The 14,689-nt window shown below is 40.7% G+C and overlaps 2 protein-coding genes across 3 annotated transcripts; both read right to left on the reverse strand.

Annotated features, from left to right (window-relative positions):
• Positions 1-1,503: 1,503 nt before the first annotated feature.
• Positions 1,504-4,699, reverse strand: LOC130692528 (uncharacterized). Of its 2 annotated transcripts, none has more exons than XM_057515654.2 (11): positions 4,417-4,699; positions 3,705-3,965; positions 3,491-3,620; positions 3,309-3,442; positions 3,095-3,226; positions 2,797-3,009; positions 2,494-2,723; positions 2,354-2,423; positions 2,185-2,257; positions 1,926-2,112; positions 1,504-1,843 (listed from the first exon to the last, which is right to left on the reverse strand). In XM_057515654.2, the coding sequence occupies exons 1-11, from the start codon at positions 4,472-4,474 to the stop codon at positions 1,682-1,684; spliced, it is 1,650 nt and encodes a 549-aa protein (XP_057371637.1). In that variant the 5' UTR covers positions 4,475-4,699; the 3' UTR covers positions 1,504-1,681. The 2 variants fall into 2 exon arrangements, with proteins under 2 accessions (XP_057371637.1, XP_057371638.1); XM_057515655.2 differs by having other exon boundaries at positions 1,507-1,843; positions 3,309-3,427; positions 4,417-4,696.
• Positions 4,700-5,462: 763 nt separating this feature from the next.
• On the reverse strand, positions 5,463-7,103 carry LOC130692540 (protein FAM151B-like). Its single transcript, XM_057515671.2, has 7 exons — positions 7,048-7,103; positions 6,655-6,964; positions 6,351-6,580; positions 6,207-6,276; positions 6,005-6,077; positions 5,753-5,939; positions 5,463-5,673 (listed from the first exon to the last, which is right to left on the reverse strand). Exons 1-7 carry the CDS (start codon positions 7,063-7,065, stop codon positions 5,509-5,511), a joined length of 1,053 nt encoding a protein of 350 aa, XP_057371654.1. The 5' UTR covers positions 7,066-7,103; the 3' UTR covers positions 5,463-5,508.
• Positions 7,104-14,689: the final 7,586 nt, after the last annotated feature.

The raw sequence follows: 14,689 nt of genomic DNA on the forward strand, positions 1-14,689 counted from the left end.
CCGTGCTCCGTAGCCATCAAATTGATCCGTGGCGGAGTGCATAGTACGCGCGGATACAGCCCCGACGTCGTCCGCAACTGAAGTGGTTAACGTTGAGGTCGGCAGAGTTGTATATAGGACTGTAGGTCACATTAGCTGCAGGCGTATTTAAAGCGAAATAAAGCAAGCCATAAGAGACGGATCCCGGAATGATAGAACCACTGTACCGTTTCGGGGAGCTTTATTGCCACTATTGCGGATTATTGACAGACATTCGGTATCCTTGGAGTATGATGCGTCAAAGAGTAATGGAGCCAGAGCACGGACGTCAACCTTTCTCGAGTAGAACAGTGTTATGATCGTGCTAAATTGACATGGGTGTTTAGAGAGACTTACGGTGTCTTGCGCCAATATGAGCAGGTCAAATGTCGGGGATATTAACAGGAAACTCTTAAAATTTTATTTATTTTTCGTTGTAAATTGTTTAACGTTTGACCAAGGTAGGCAATCGCCCCGTTAGATGGTGGTTAGCAATTGGAATGAATCAAATTTCCCGTAGATTTCAAAACTTCGTCCTCGGTCCGTCTGGCAAATAAATAATTCATCAGTTGGATTCAACTAAATAAAACTCGTTGAGCGTCGTTTCAGAACTTCTGCTCTACATCCTTGTGTGTTTATTCTCTGTTTATACTTGAAGTACAGGCTTGCTTGAATGTAAAAGGTTTACGAAACGACTACGTTTGTTACCTGAGGATATAAGATGGTACGGAACCGAACCAGCAGATGGTGGTACAAAAATCACCTGGAAATTTTGAATTCAAAATAACTGCCTTGCTCATTTTCTGGATTGAAGCCACGAGTACTTTTCAAGAAAAAATCAAAGCACCGCACAAGACTCATGTAGCATTCTTTGCTGATTTGCATACTATGCCTATTGCCAACTATAGTACTCCATATTACCTTTTGCGGTAGTGTAGCTCCTGCGATATCCAGTGGGAAGGGGAAGCAAAATGAACTCCATTTCCGAAACGAATCTTATGGTAATGACCCCAAGGGTTCAAGGGGGTTCTTGTTTCTGCTTGTTTTACCGTCCCATGTCTGTTTTTCTTCTCTTACCTTTTTGGTTCGGCAGTTTCGAAAAAAATGCAAATTTTTTAGATAGAGAATTCGTTTGGCCATGGGAAACGAGGGAAAGGGTTATCAAAAATCCTTGATGGGTGTTTTTCCTCTTTCACCTACATTTTCTCATTATCCTGCCCCTATCTCAAAGGTTTAGCAGTGAATGTAAGCTAAGCGACACGTGTACCTTACGGGAGAAGCCTAATTTCCTTATTTCCGTGTCTCTAAAGAATCTTCACAGAACAAGAGAAATCATTAGGCAACGAGTGCTTACTTGTACTCATTTACGAACAATTAACAGGTAGTTATAGAAGTTGTGCCCGTATTCATTAAACTTGACTTTATCCTTAAACTTGAAGTTAGATTTTTGACTTTTAAACTTCAATTGCACTTGTATTGATTACACTGATATGTCAGAGTATATAATGAAATCCCAGCTTTCATATCGTGAGAACTAAAGTTACAAGAATTTCATTTTTATATCATGTCCTATCTGGTAAAGCATTAATGTGACATCGCGTCGTCTATTGCACTGTAAAATTACTGCTCCTCAAATAAAAATAGTTAGTAACCTGGTGGAGGTTTAATAGAACTGTTCGTCATAATGTTGGATCTCGCAGTTCAATCCACTAGGAACGTCAACGTAAATATTTTCTTTTCCGATATGATTCACGAGCTTCATTAATGCGGGTACATCTACGGTGTCATATTGGGAACTCCAGATGGTCAGGGTACTACCCTCAATCTAAGCGGCAAATCAAAATTGTCTAAACGTGTTAAGATAAAAATGCCGATGCCTGCCAAAAAAAGAGGCATGTTATTAATACCTCCTCGAGTAACCACAGGATGTTTTTCTGAGATTCGGACGAAGTTAACAAGCCTGCCCGAACTGGAAAAGTAACGGGCTGTCGTATTTGAGCCGCTTTCAGAGCGTCCCGCATTTGAGCCACATGCTCCAGGGTGTACGATCCTTCGTTGATGATTTGCAACGGCCAAGCCATTTGCGGGCCAAACCTATTTAAGAACAAAATAAAATGATACGTTGCTAACGAATATAACGTATTTGTTTAAAAAAACTAACGTCACCTAGTAGTCCAGCCAACAGAGAGAACTGCATCGGGAAAATAATCTTTTGCCAAACTGAGAAACCGCAAAGCCTCTGCCAAGAGAATTAAACGATGCATTTATATCACTATTATATTTAATACTTTAAGTCTTAGCAATCAAATTGGTTTGAATTCGACATCACACTTACCAACTGGTTTCGTGGAGGCGTTCACCGGTCCTGGTAGGATGTCCGCGTTTAACCACAGAGGTCCGATGATCTTTGCAAATAAAGCGCACAAGTTATGGCGTAAACAATGCTAATCCTGCTACCTATACATTCTGCTATACTTTGCTAGCCCGTGATTTGATGGCAACCAAGGATAGTTCGACTACTTCCAAATCCTTAAAGTCAAGTTTGATGCCTTTAGTTGTATTACTATCGAGAATAGTATCTAGAAATTCTTCTAAGCTCAAATCCGATGTGTTCAAAGGTGGATGAGCCATGATTGGCATAATCGTAGCGTCGCCACCTGTGATGGTACCGACAGAAACGTCTGCCTCAATCATCATGTCACGTCCTGAAAAGTCGGGGGAAAGAATCAAGTTAGACTTGCCAAAAACTTGAAGTAGCTGTCAGGACTGTATACTGACCATGAAGGGATTTGTAGAGCTGGATTCTGCTGTTTATTCCATGTCCCCATTTGATGCGGGAAAGATCTGATTTTATCTGAGGGAAAACTTCTGTTATAGGTGAATTGCACTTGTAACTGGTTGGGCAACAAATTCCAGGAGTGTAAACAGGGGTGCATCCAATGCGGTCGTCTAATATACAATGCACCTCCTGACAACCAGGACCAAACAAACCTGTTTTGCGCACGATACAAATCATACAAATATTAATAATAATAGTTTTTAAAAATATTAAATAATTAATTTCAATTATTCACACCGTAGAATCCTTTAACACAGGTACACTTTCTGCAAATCTCGCCGGTAGGAATCGATTGTCCTTTTAGGTAACCTTTACCGTTGTAGACGCAAATGTCGTCCGAAGGACCCACACCAGCTAAACTTCGTTCGGCTATGAATAACAAAAACGAAAAAGAAAAGAATAAACTAGTATTTTGTTTCAGTAAACATGTTCACCGTTATTTTCGATTTACGGCATTTGATGGACGGACAACAAGCACCGGGTAACGTGACTAGGACGCAACCTTCTTCCTGTGGAGGGAGAGGTTCATCGCATGAGATTTGGTTACATTTGATAGTAGCTCCTCCTTTACTAAAAAGTTGTTCTCTTCATTTTATGAATTGGATTTGGAAACCTAAGACTAACGGCACTTACTGGTTATCACTCGCCCCGCATTTGCAGTCCGTTTTACATGCATCGTCTTGGTTGATTTGTAAAATTTCTTGACCTATAATGTAGGTAACATCACGATAGCGACAGACTCCGCGGCTAGATTTCACCGTAGCTGTTTTAAATACAATACATGTTAAGTTGGGAAATGAAATGTTCTGCAATCCAACGTTAAAGTCTGCAGGTAACTTTCTTATACCGTTTTGACGAACGCTGATAGTAGAATTTGGAAGGCTTGCCTTCTCTTTCAGGCAGGCTGTTTTGCATTCTTCCAGGGAGGCAAAAAGGTTGGACGTTTTGCCGCATCCTCCATACGCGTAGCTCTGACACTCTCCGGCCTTGGAGTTGAAAGTCCACGATGGAATTATGGTTAGCGAACAAATGAACGAGTCGGGTTTAACGGGTGGCAAGTTGCATCTCTCCTCCGACTGCAGTTCGTTGCCCTTATCAGCTTCATCGACTGGGAACATTCAAAGTATCTATCAAATGGCTGAAACTTTATGACTCAACGTTCAACCGGAGCCGTAATGGGTCCGTCATTCTACACTCTGAGTTTTCACACATAAACACAGATCCCATTTCAAAATAGCATAGATAAAAAACACAGTTGTGTAAAATAGACTGCTTATATACTTTATAGAAAACGTTCATGTACCCTTGACACTTCGTTTTTGAGATTATCTTGAGAACAATATTGGAATAAAGCACTTAAGTTAAAGAATGAAACTATCATTTTATACTTCATAAGTAATGGAGTCTTTTAATCAACTCACGTAATCCACACGAACCCGCTTCCAAGACGGAGAAGTGAAAAGAGACAAACAATCAAAGGAAATCAGTTTCTAAAATTTGATAGTATAAAAGCAAAAAAAAAACAAAACATGCCTTGTAAGAAAATTAGAAGGACTTACGGCGGTCACTGAAAACGGTGGACGTTGCGCAGAGCAGGATCACAAATTGGCTTAACATTCTCTGCCGGGATATCGAACGATATCTACAGTCGTCGCTCAATGTGTCAGTAATAGAGATAGCAATTTTTTTATTTAAAAAAAAAATGTGGCCAAGAAGGCACGTCAAATGGACAAATTAGAAGTGCAAAACAGATGTCCCAACACGGTGCTAGGAGTTAAATGAAAAATAAAAAAGGAACTCGGAGTGGGTGTTTATCCTAGACGAACGGAGGACAATGCGTGTTGGATTCACTCACAGTTCTAAACCGACTGCTCGTACTCGTCATTGTCTGTGATTGTTGGTTGGACAATTCTCATCTCGACCGGCGTTGCTCGCCCTCTACGGGACATGCACGGAATTCAACTTTAGAAGGGTTTCCTTCACGAACAGTTTGAACGGGCATAACCAAAATATTCTTATAAAATCAACGTAGCCCAATCGAAGGCATATTCTTCGATATAAACAGAGTTTGTGAATGTTAAGTTAGTTAATGCAATGTGATTCAAGGAGTGATCAGTTCAATATTAAGCAATGAAAAGTTTCTTTCTTAACCTTATCTGACGTTGGTTCTTTTTTTTTTCAATTGCCTGCGGTTTGCACCCCTTCCTATGCATTTTGAGCTGAACCAAAATAGCTTTCGTTCCACAACTTGTTCCTTGTTTAACGAAATTTTCGTCCCGTCGTTTCTTCTTTTTCTCTTTTCTTCTTCTGCCTTTTATCTTTATTCTTATCGCTGTGAAATAATGAGAAAAAAGCGCGTCCTGCCTCTTTTGTTCTTGACAAAAGCCTTTTTTTTTATACGTTTTCTCCGTGAATCGCGAATGGCAGTTGAATAACGGAATTGGGATACTGTTGGCGGATGCGAATTAGGTTGCCGATTTGTGCGAGAAGAAACGGCATAATAATGCAGACAATGCCTCGTTCGTATGTTAAAAGCTGAAATCACAACAATGACATTGTTCTATATTTGATGTCATACTATTTTATTCATTCTGCGTATATGTCCTTTTTTAGAACTTACCCTTGTTCTTATTGAAATATTTTTTAAAAAGCTAATGAATAGGATACTCGTCGAAATGTTGAATCTCGCAGTTCAGTCCACTAGGCACGTCGATGTAAATGTTTTCTTTGCCAATGTGGTTGACGAGCTTCATCAATCCAGGAACATCCACCATGTCGTAATCTGCACTCCAAATGGTAAGTGAACTATTGTCAAACTAAAAGCGACAGAATGAAAATGTTGTTATCATTGCCATTAAAAAGTAATTGTGGTATATTTTTCAATTGGTAAACGACCTGTTCGAGTAACCATAAGATGCTTGCTTGAGATTCCGGAGAGGTTGACAGCCCCGCACGAATTGGAAAGGTAATCTGTTGTCGGATTTCAGCCGCTTTCAGAACATCACGCATTTTAATCACGTGATCCATTGTGTATGATCCATCGTTGATGATCTGCAACGGCAAAGCCAGTTGCGGACCAAACCTTTTCAGAGAAAAAAAAAGATTATGGGAAAAATTTAGAATTGATGGAAGCGGAATTGAAGTAACCTTGTTGTCCATCCAACGGAGAGGATTGCGTCCGGAAAATACTGCTTGACGAGTTTCAAAAACTGGGCAGCGTCTGCCAAGAAAAAAGACTAATAAGTAGCAACACATAGTTCTATGGATGAGAACTAATGTAACTGACTGTACGGACAACTTCACGCATTCAGTTTCATTGGTTGTTTAGCTGTTTGCATAAACAACTCACCCACTGGTATTGTAGTGTCATTCACTGGTCCTTGGACAATGTCTGCGTTCAACCACAGAGAGCCAGTGATCTACATACATCGGGAATCGACAAAGATCACGAATAACATAGTTCAAATTCACATTTTGCAATTGCTTCGCATACCTCGTTAGCTCGAGCTTTGATCATTTTTAAAGACGGTTCCACTACCTCCAACTCTTTAAAATCAAATTTCATTCCCTTAGATGTTTTGCTGTGGAGAACAGTATCAACAAATTCTGTCAGACTCAGGTCTGAGATCTTCGAAGGTGGATGGGCCATGATCGGGAGAGCTATTTCACCACGGCTCTCGATGAAACCCATAGATACATCACCTTCGATGATCATGGCCTTTCCTGTTGGAGCAACATTTTTTCGGAGAGACATGCTTATACTAATTGGTTGTATGAATAACCAATCGATTACACACCACGTATTGAATTATTGAGTTGAATCTTGCTATTAACGGCGTGCGCCCATTTGATGCCCGACAGATCTGCTTTATTTTGGCGTAGCGAAGTTGTTGCAGACGGTCGTGATTTTATCCCATTCTTCAATTCGCTAGATACAAATCCACCAATCCCTTGGGTGGACCAAGACCGGGTCGATATTATCCAAGGATCTTTTGAAGAATCAGGCTTTCCGTCCTTATTCCAGTCGACACTTCTCCATTGCAAGTCCTTGTCGAGTGAAGACGACCATTGCAAGGCTAAAGCACTAGCCCAGATGAAACTAAAATCCTGAAATATTAGCACGATTAAAATGTCGGAAGAAAAAGGGTTTGAATCCGCTAGACAAGTCTTCAATTTTGTAGACGACGTACCAGCAAGAAAGTATTCATCCGTGCTGGTTGCGAGAATCTGAGCAAGTGCGCAGTATTAGCCTCGACTTGACAGGTATGAACGGCCATTCTGCTATTCACCTTCGTTTAAAAAAATGTTTTTCTGTTTCTTCTTTTTTCTGTTTGCTTGTTGCAAAATTTAGAAATTTCATAAGATTTCTCCACCGCGGGCAGTTTCAGGCAGCGTTTCTAATTACAGCAATGTAGGTTATTTGTCAAACTTTTCTGTCAGTAGAACCTTACTCGACAGGGCCGAAAGAAAATAAGAACTTCGTTTCATTCATACTTCGTATTTACATTTTAAAAATTAAGATATTCGAGGTTTATATTACAGTATAAGGTAGAGAACTGTAGAACTGACGAGACAGACGTGTGCGTGTTTAACGTAGTATGGCCACCGTTGCGTCCAATCGGAATTTGTTCCGTTCGCCTGGAATAAACATTTTGAAAATATGTCGTGAGCCATCGCTAGATGGTAGCGTGCACCTCAAATCTATTTAATTCAAACAGAAAAAAAGAATCCTCCACTATGAATATGAATTGCATAAAAATACAAGTACAAAAATTCAGCTGAAGACGCAATGCAAATTACAGATCAACTGCGAAATGACACGTCTTGCAAAATTTGATTATATCGCAAGTAGGCGCCACAGCGGCGCAAGAATCCTTAGAATCCCCGTCTTTTCTACGGTGAAAAACCGCGATCACAACACAAACAATATTTACAGGTATGGCAACGTAAGCCCCCGTACCATTTTCGCACACCCACTTTCAACCCATTCATTCAGCTTTGTTACTTACTCGCAAGTGCATTGGCAAAAAAAAAAGAGAAATCACCGGTAATGGACAACAACAAAAAAGAAGGGAATGTGATGAAGAGATTAGATAATCCGAACCACTCGAGAGGTGCCGACAATGTCTCGCGGCCTGCCTCGCCCATGTATAAGAGATACGATCTGTCGGCAGCGAACGAGCAACCGATTCATAGTCCCTTCACGGCAGAAATTATAAAACAGCAATACGCGGCGCCGACGCCACCATGGCGAACATAAATAATCCACAAAGAAATTTTTTTTTTTTGATTACCAGAAGCAGCGTGCGTGTATAATGGAAGAATAAACATCTGCTTATGCTTTTTCCATCGTCGTTATTTTTACTATCCTCCATACAAAATTTTGCCCGTCCTCTTCTTACGATTAAGAGTCGATTCAACTGTTAGTGGCCACCTCTATGGTAGACCCCTTCAGGGTATTCAATCGATGAAACGTTAAACCGTTGGCGTCTCCAACATTGAAAAATAAAGGAATAATCAACATGATCGCGTGACGACGAATCTACCTTTAGGCTGTCTATCCGTACGTTATTTCAGTCAAACACAAAAAAAAAACAGTAGCCATCCGAAATTTGCATCGACATGATTGCTCTTAGAGGGGGGTCTTGTAATTGTTGTACTCGTTGACGGCAAGCAAAAGAAAAAGAAAAGAAGGTAGGAGAACGAAATATGAAGATGGAAATACGCATCGTGTACAAGTCGAATTGACTTTGATTTTCGACATAGTCATCGCTCAGCAGAAGCCTGTTTTTACATAAGGGACGCGTAATGACCCCATGAGTCGCAAAGAGAGACAAGAAACAGGCCGTTATTGCAGCGACTTGCGGTGCGCCGCCATCATAAATCATTTGGGATGGAGAGAAGGTAAAAAAAAAAAAAAAAAGAAAGAACGAGAAAAACAAAAAAATTCACACAGCAATAATGTGTCTATTCAGGTATAATGAAAACAACGGGCAGTGGTACAGCATCAGCCGCAGAGATCGAACCTTCCTCGTCGTACAAATAGATCTTGCATTCACCTGCCGCAACACAACCATCGGAATGATAAGCACAGCAATCTGTTGTAACGGTTGGCTGCTGAAGAGAGATAATGTTGACTACGTGGAGGCCACTGTAGCTCGTTTCATCATCATCATTACCAACAATGGGGGGGCCAACGAAGAAATAAGAAGTCGGCCGATGAAAGGCCATAAGAAGCTGCAGTGTGTGGGTCGGCTCTTATTGCTGGACGCTCTGATGAAGCAGGAATCGATCATGTAATCCGTCAGTAGACTGCTGGGGTCGGATGATGTAGGACAGTAGGGAATGGGGAGGGGATAGAGAGGAATGAAAATGAGTATCAACCTCCAGCGTTACGCATCACCAATAACATCGACATAGAACCCGCTAGGCTGGAAGAGAACGGTGGTCCCATCAGTTTCATTTCTTTCTTTTTTTTGCTTCGTGGTGGGCGGCTAAAAGAAAATTTATTTACTAACTGAATTTATCGTTTTTTATTGTTTAGTAGCAATTGGTTATTTCCAAGAAAAATAAATTGAACCTTGAAAACTATTGGATAGAAAGAAGAAGAGAAAAACCTTAAGAAAGGTGTTTGTAATCTCGAGTGAGGGGTGTATAACACTCAACGGACAATAAACTCCCATTTTCAAAGACGATGCATCGAGGCCATCAGAAGAAGAACCAGCTCGTCTCAAGACGGTTGAGTAAATGAACAGGCTGTTTCTATATTCATACGAAAAGAAAAAAAAGGAGGAACTCAAATAGACTGTTAAGAAAAGGGCTCGTTCAGTTCAAACTGCCGTTTCCAAACAACTCGCCTATACTTATTTCGTTTTGTTTGCTTTCCCTTTTTTTTTTATGTACATACAGGCCTATTTAATTTTCTTATTCATTTTTTTTTTCTTTCTCCGAAAACATTTTGATTCTTATTTTTCTCCCTTCAAACCTGCCAGATGAAGCAGGTCTCAGTTTGTTGAAGGGGGCTTCAACTTTTTACTACCTCCTCTCTCCGGTTTCCCTATAGGTAATGCAACTATCAAGGGTTTCCCTCTTCACTTCCTTAGGCCTCTCTTTCTAGGCTTTTTTTTACATCCCATGTTGTGTATACTGGGCGCTCAGGTAACTTTGTTCACGGTCTTCTGATCACACATCCCGACGCCGGCTGACGAGACCTGACAAACACAAAAAAGATGACACGCTGATCTTCAAGTTTACCCCCAGCCCATCATCGCTGGATAACCTACATATAGGCCTATGGGGGGAAAAAGAAGCACGAGGGCTCTGAGTCTCTATACACACGGGTTGGCGCATTCCACAGAACGCCCTTCTACTATTTCCCCCTCATCATCTTAAAAAACTGTTAGGTTCTATATTTTACACATCGGTCCCTCATCGTCGCCCAGCACTCTCGACAGTTCCTCCTTTTTTTTTTTCTTTTGAAATCCTAGTGTTATGCAGCAGCTGCTGTCTGTAGCTGTCAAATACCTGACGGACGACATTACACGACGGACACAACAAACAGAAAGAAAAATGGTACACCCAAAAATTGACGAGAGAATTTTCGTATTTTGGATATCTGTAATTTTTCCGTGATCATCATCGCATTTAATCGAGTCCGCTCCAATCGATTGGATGCAGACTCATCGGTTGAATGAAACTGTGGTATACGGAGGGCGTCTAGTACTAGAAAGAATGCGCCATCCGCATCAGAACAACGGCAACAACAAAAAATGTATGCCATGGGAAAATGTGAGTCAAAAAAAAGGGGGAGAAAAAGGAAATCTAATGAACCCAAAAGAAACAAGACGATTTCAAAATTTCGATGCGTTATTATAGAATGGTAGATAGGCCTATTTTCTTGAATGGAACAGACTGTCAGAGCTAATGAAGTGGTAATAATGATTCAAGAAAAAAAAAAAAAAAAAACGGTCGATCCCTTTCATATACCCATGTGTTTCTCATACAAGTACATAGCCCTGTGTACACAGGAGCTTCATAGAATTTGAATTATGTGTCTGCCTGAATTTCTCTCTCATATTTCTATTATTCGGTATAATTTACTGCGTACGTCTCCTGACAGATTTGGCAGCATCATAATAAGGTCTTCCTCCTTTTTTTTTCCCTAGCACGGTGTGTGATTTACGGCGGAGACGATGAATAATGGATGAACAAATCTACAACAAATAAACCGTAATGAAGGATGGCGAAAACGATGGTTTGTAGTGAACTGAACAGCAGGTAATCAACCGGAGCGAAATGAAGTCTTGCGCTTAACGGTTGGCGAACAAATCATGACACTTGTATATACTATCCCTGAATAATATATGCGCTGATGAATTGATAATGTACACACGCGAGTATATATCAGTCCGCCCCGAAAAAGAAGAAAAGACGGTTACAAGATACAGGCGAGAGCGTTACGATATTGGATGACGGAGACGATGAGTTCAGTGCTGAATAAACCAAATCATGATTGGAATTATTCATAATGTGATGGTTGTTGTGATAGATGATGGCCGTCTGTTTCATAATCTTCCCGAATCCGACAATAATCAGAAAAATTACACCCCCAGAAAAGTTAAACGAAATGCTTAAATTATTCGAACGGAAATAGAAATATTTATGATTCAAAGACGATTGCTTTCATTTGGATCCTAAAGGGGTTCTCTGTAACACTCGACCGTTCTTGTTACGCATCACAAAATACCCCCCTATTTTTCTCTATACGTTGCATTCCAACGTTCGCCCAAGAGGAAAAGAGGCGTGTCATTTTGATGTGGAATTTATGCATAACACATTATTTGACCCTGCGGATAAATTTCCTAGTTTTGATGCGATCCAGACTTTCACTCCAACTTAGCTTACACCCATGAAGGCTGTTACGATCGCCGTCTACATATCATCCCACAGCCAAATAGTTCAACAGCTCTCGTTTCCCTTTTTTTCGACCGTGAGTTCGAACGCGGGACGTCCGTGACTCCTCTGTTTTTACCCAAGACTCCCGCAGGTTCAATTTATATAATAAAAAGAAAGTGACACACCCATTTTCTATTCGCCATGAAAGAGGCAGTTACTATAGCGTCGGACTCGGTTGGTCAATTTCATTCGTCCTTCAAAATTCAACGTTTTCCTGATATCCTTTAAATCATTCGGTTTTTCGTTTCCACTAACGAGACATCAGCAAAAAAAAAAAATAAATAAATAAATCGATAAAGATTTTCATATTCTTCTTGCAACGGTCATTAGCTCATTGTGTGGGATCAGTGTGGGTCGATTTTTTTTTCTTGCAAAACGCGTCCGTTGGTTGTACGCAAGACGCACATCTTATTGCGGCAGCAAGGCGAGCGTAATTATACGCGTTCGCCTATATATTTTACACAACACCACAACGAATTTCCTCATGCTAGTTTGGCCTTCAAAAACGAAAAAAGAAGAGAAAAGTTTTTCGTTCGAAAACATACGCGCAAGAATACACAACAATAAAAAGGCCCTTTTTCTTTTCTTTCTTTCCCTGACGTCCGCCCTGCGCCGTTGTTGTTCCGCGGTCATTCAATAAGTATACGAAAGGAGATATAACAATAGCTTAGTCAGCCGCTGTAGCAGCAATCATAGGTGTACACAGCAGTGGCAATAAGGATCTTGAAGATGAAGAAGAATGGATGGTGCAAAAATGGGAGAGAGGAAAACGAGTCTCGTTGGCGGGCTGTTATTAAAGTGGAGGATCCGCGTCCAGCCTCCTTTGCCATTGACTAGACTTTTACAGGGGGACTCGAATACGGTTAAATAAAAAGAATAAAAACGAGCGAAGAAGAAGAAAACCGACCGTTGGGTCTAGAGAGTGGGCGGTTCGCTGCACCATCTCATAATTGCCTTACAGTCGAGAGAATCGAGCCACGCACCAATACATGTCGGATATTATGCCGGACATTTGGTCGTTTTTGAATTACAGTTGAATAAGAAAAATAGTGAATAGTGAGACCGAAGGTTCTCTCTATGCGCACAAACTCACATTCTATAGGGTTGTCCTTCTTTTGATTTCCCGGCTATTGTTACCTTGTGAAAAGACCATTCGTATCGGTTACACGCATTTCGCATTGTAGGTACAGGTTTCACCTATTAGCTTTTTCTATGCCACGATGCCGAAGATCAGGAAAATTGGTCATCATTTATAATGAGCAATAAAATTGGCTATAGGACCATGCACAGTCCGATGGATTTTCATTTTAAGGAAGTGAGTTTACAAAACAAATAACAAGGGCCTAATATGCATACACAACTGGTCCAACTACGTCAGTCCTTACAAATGCCTTGATTGAGACATTTCGTTGGCCTCGTTTATATGGCGAACGTATTAAATAGCAGCACACCGGTTTTCTTTTTCTTATCCAAAATAGTTTCCGGGTTTTTTTTTTTTTTTTAGCTTTAGTCTTGTTAACCTTTTTTTTGTGTGTCCTTGTTTTATATCGTCCCCTAATGGGGGATAGGCGGTAAAGAAATCCCTGCGTTCTCCGATTTCAGTTTTTAACAGACATGTCATATAACAGAGTAAATGGACATCAATTACATGACGACGTGTGGTCCGTTTCTGTACATTAAAGGTAGGCGGTTAAACTCTAAAAACGCAAGCTGTCACCTAAGACACTAGAAACCTTTTCAATCAGATTGAATTTCTCAGTTTTTAAGCATTCGAACCCCTCGGTGTTTTTCAAATTTCGTTCTCTTCTTTGCATTGAAATAAGAACTCGGGCTATTTTTATTTCCTCGCCTGTTGTTGTTGTTGTTGTTTTTTTTCAAAAAGAAAATGATTAATTTAATGATCTGGCCAGCGCTAGCACATAAATTATGGATACGAATAAACACGGACGTCGTGCGTGAAGAAAGAAAACAACCATAGGATTGAGGGGAGAACCACTGAAAGATCGAGAAGAAAAAAAAGGCTGAGATATAACAGAAGACTCCCTGTCGATGTAATATCTTACCCATCAGTTATCTTTTTTTACCCCCAAGATTTTTGACGTTGTTTTTCTCGTTTCGTGTGTGTGCGTATACGTACACCCCCCATCGCATATTACTATGGGACGATAGAAAGGCATACGTTTAAAAGCTATGCCTGCATCGAATTTGCATTTCACCTTTCACCCGAGGGTATATATACATATTCTTTAATATTTAAATGCATTTTCTACTTCTACCCCCCCATCAAAATGTGTTTTTCTATCGACTCGAAGAGTGCAACCCACAGGGGTGGAGAACGGGTTGGCTACATGAGGTGATGGTGAGGAGGAAGGCTGGGATGTTAAAGGGAGGAAGGAACCAAACAAACTCGAGGAAACCTATCGGAAAAAAAGAAGATGATGATGAGATACACACAAGGCAAAAGTCAAAGTCAAAAAAAAAAAAAGGAGAAAAAAACGATGATGGTAGGATGGGAAGAAGAGGCGCGATATACCCACCACAAAAACCCAAAAGGTACACACACACCGAGAAGAGGTGAGAGGGTATATATGTACAGTCGTGTGTATGTTGTTTTTTTTTCCCCCTTCTTCTTCTTCACTGCCAACTTCCCACAAGTCGAATAACTCGTGTCGAGAGAGTCAGACACAACACAAAGTCGCTGCTGCCTCCGATTGAAAAAAACTCAAGTTCTTCCCTTTTTGCGCTAAGAAAAACCGGGAATCGTTTCGTGAGTGGCACGAGGTGGATTCTTTCTTAGTTGTGTCCCGGTCAACAAGTTAAACAGCCGCAAGCTCGTCGCTGTCCGGCTAAGAGTGCTCTTTCAATTTCACACACACA

The sequence above is a fragment of the Daphnia carinata genome, chromosome 1 (assembly GCF_022539665.2).
Source record: "Daphnia carinata strain CSIRO-1 chromosome 1, CSIRO_AGI_Dcar_HiC_V3, whole genome shotgun sequence".
NCBI classification, from domain to species: domain Eukaryota; kingdom Metazoa; phylum Arthropoda; class Branchiopoda; order Diplostraca; family Daphniidae; genus Daphnia; species Daphnia carinata.

What these genes read in the sequence shown, in the direction of transcription:
- LOC130692528 (XM_057515654.2), bottom strand. Translation starts at nt 4,474, where the DNA reads ATGTTAAGCCAATTTGTGATCCTGCTCTGCGCAACGTCCACCGTTTTC. An exon ending in TATCAGCGTTCGTCAAAACG is followed by an intron (nt 3,621 to 3,704) that starts GTATAAGAAAGT and finishes TATTTAAAACAG; the next exon opens with CTACGGTGAAATCTAGCCGC. An exon ending in TTGTCCGTCCATCAAATGCC is followed by an intron (nt 3,227 to 3,308) that starts GTAAATCGAAAA and finishes TGTTATTCATAG; the next exon opens with CCGAACGAAGTTTAGCTGGT.
- LOC130692540 (XM_057515671.2), bottom strand. An exon ending in ACTCAATAATTCAATACGTG is followed by an intron (nt 6,581 to 6,654) that starts GTGTGTAATCGA and finishes TTGCTCCAACAG; the next exon opens with GAAAGGCCATGATCATCGAA. An exon ending in TGACACTACAATACCAGTGG is followed by an intron (nt 6,078 to 6,206) that starts GTGAGTTGTTTA and finishes TTTTCTTGGCAG; the next exon opens with ACGCTGCCCAGTTTTTGAAA.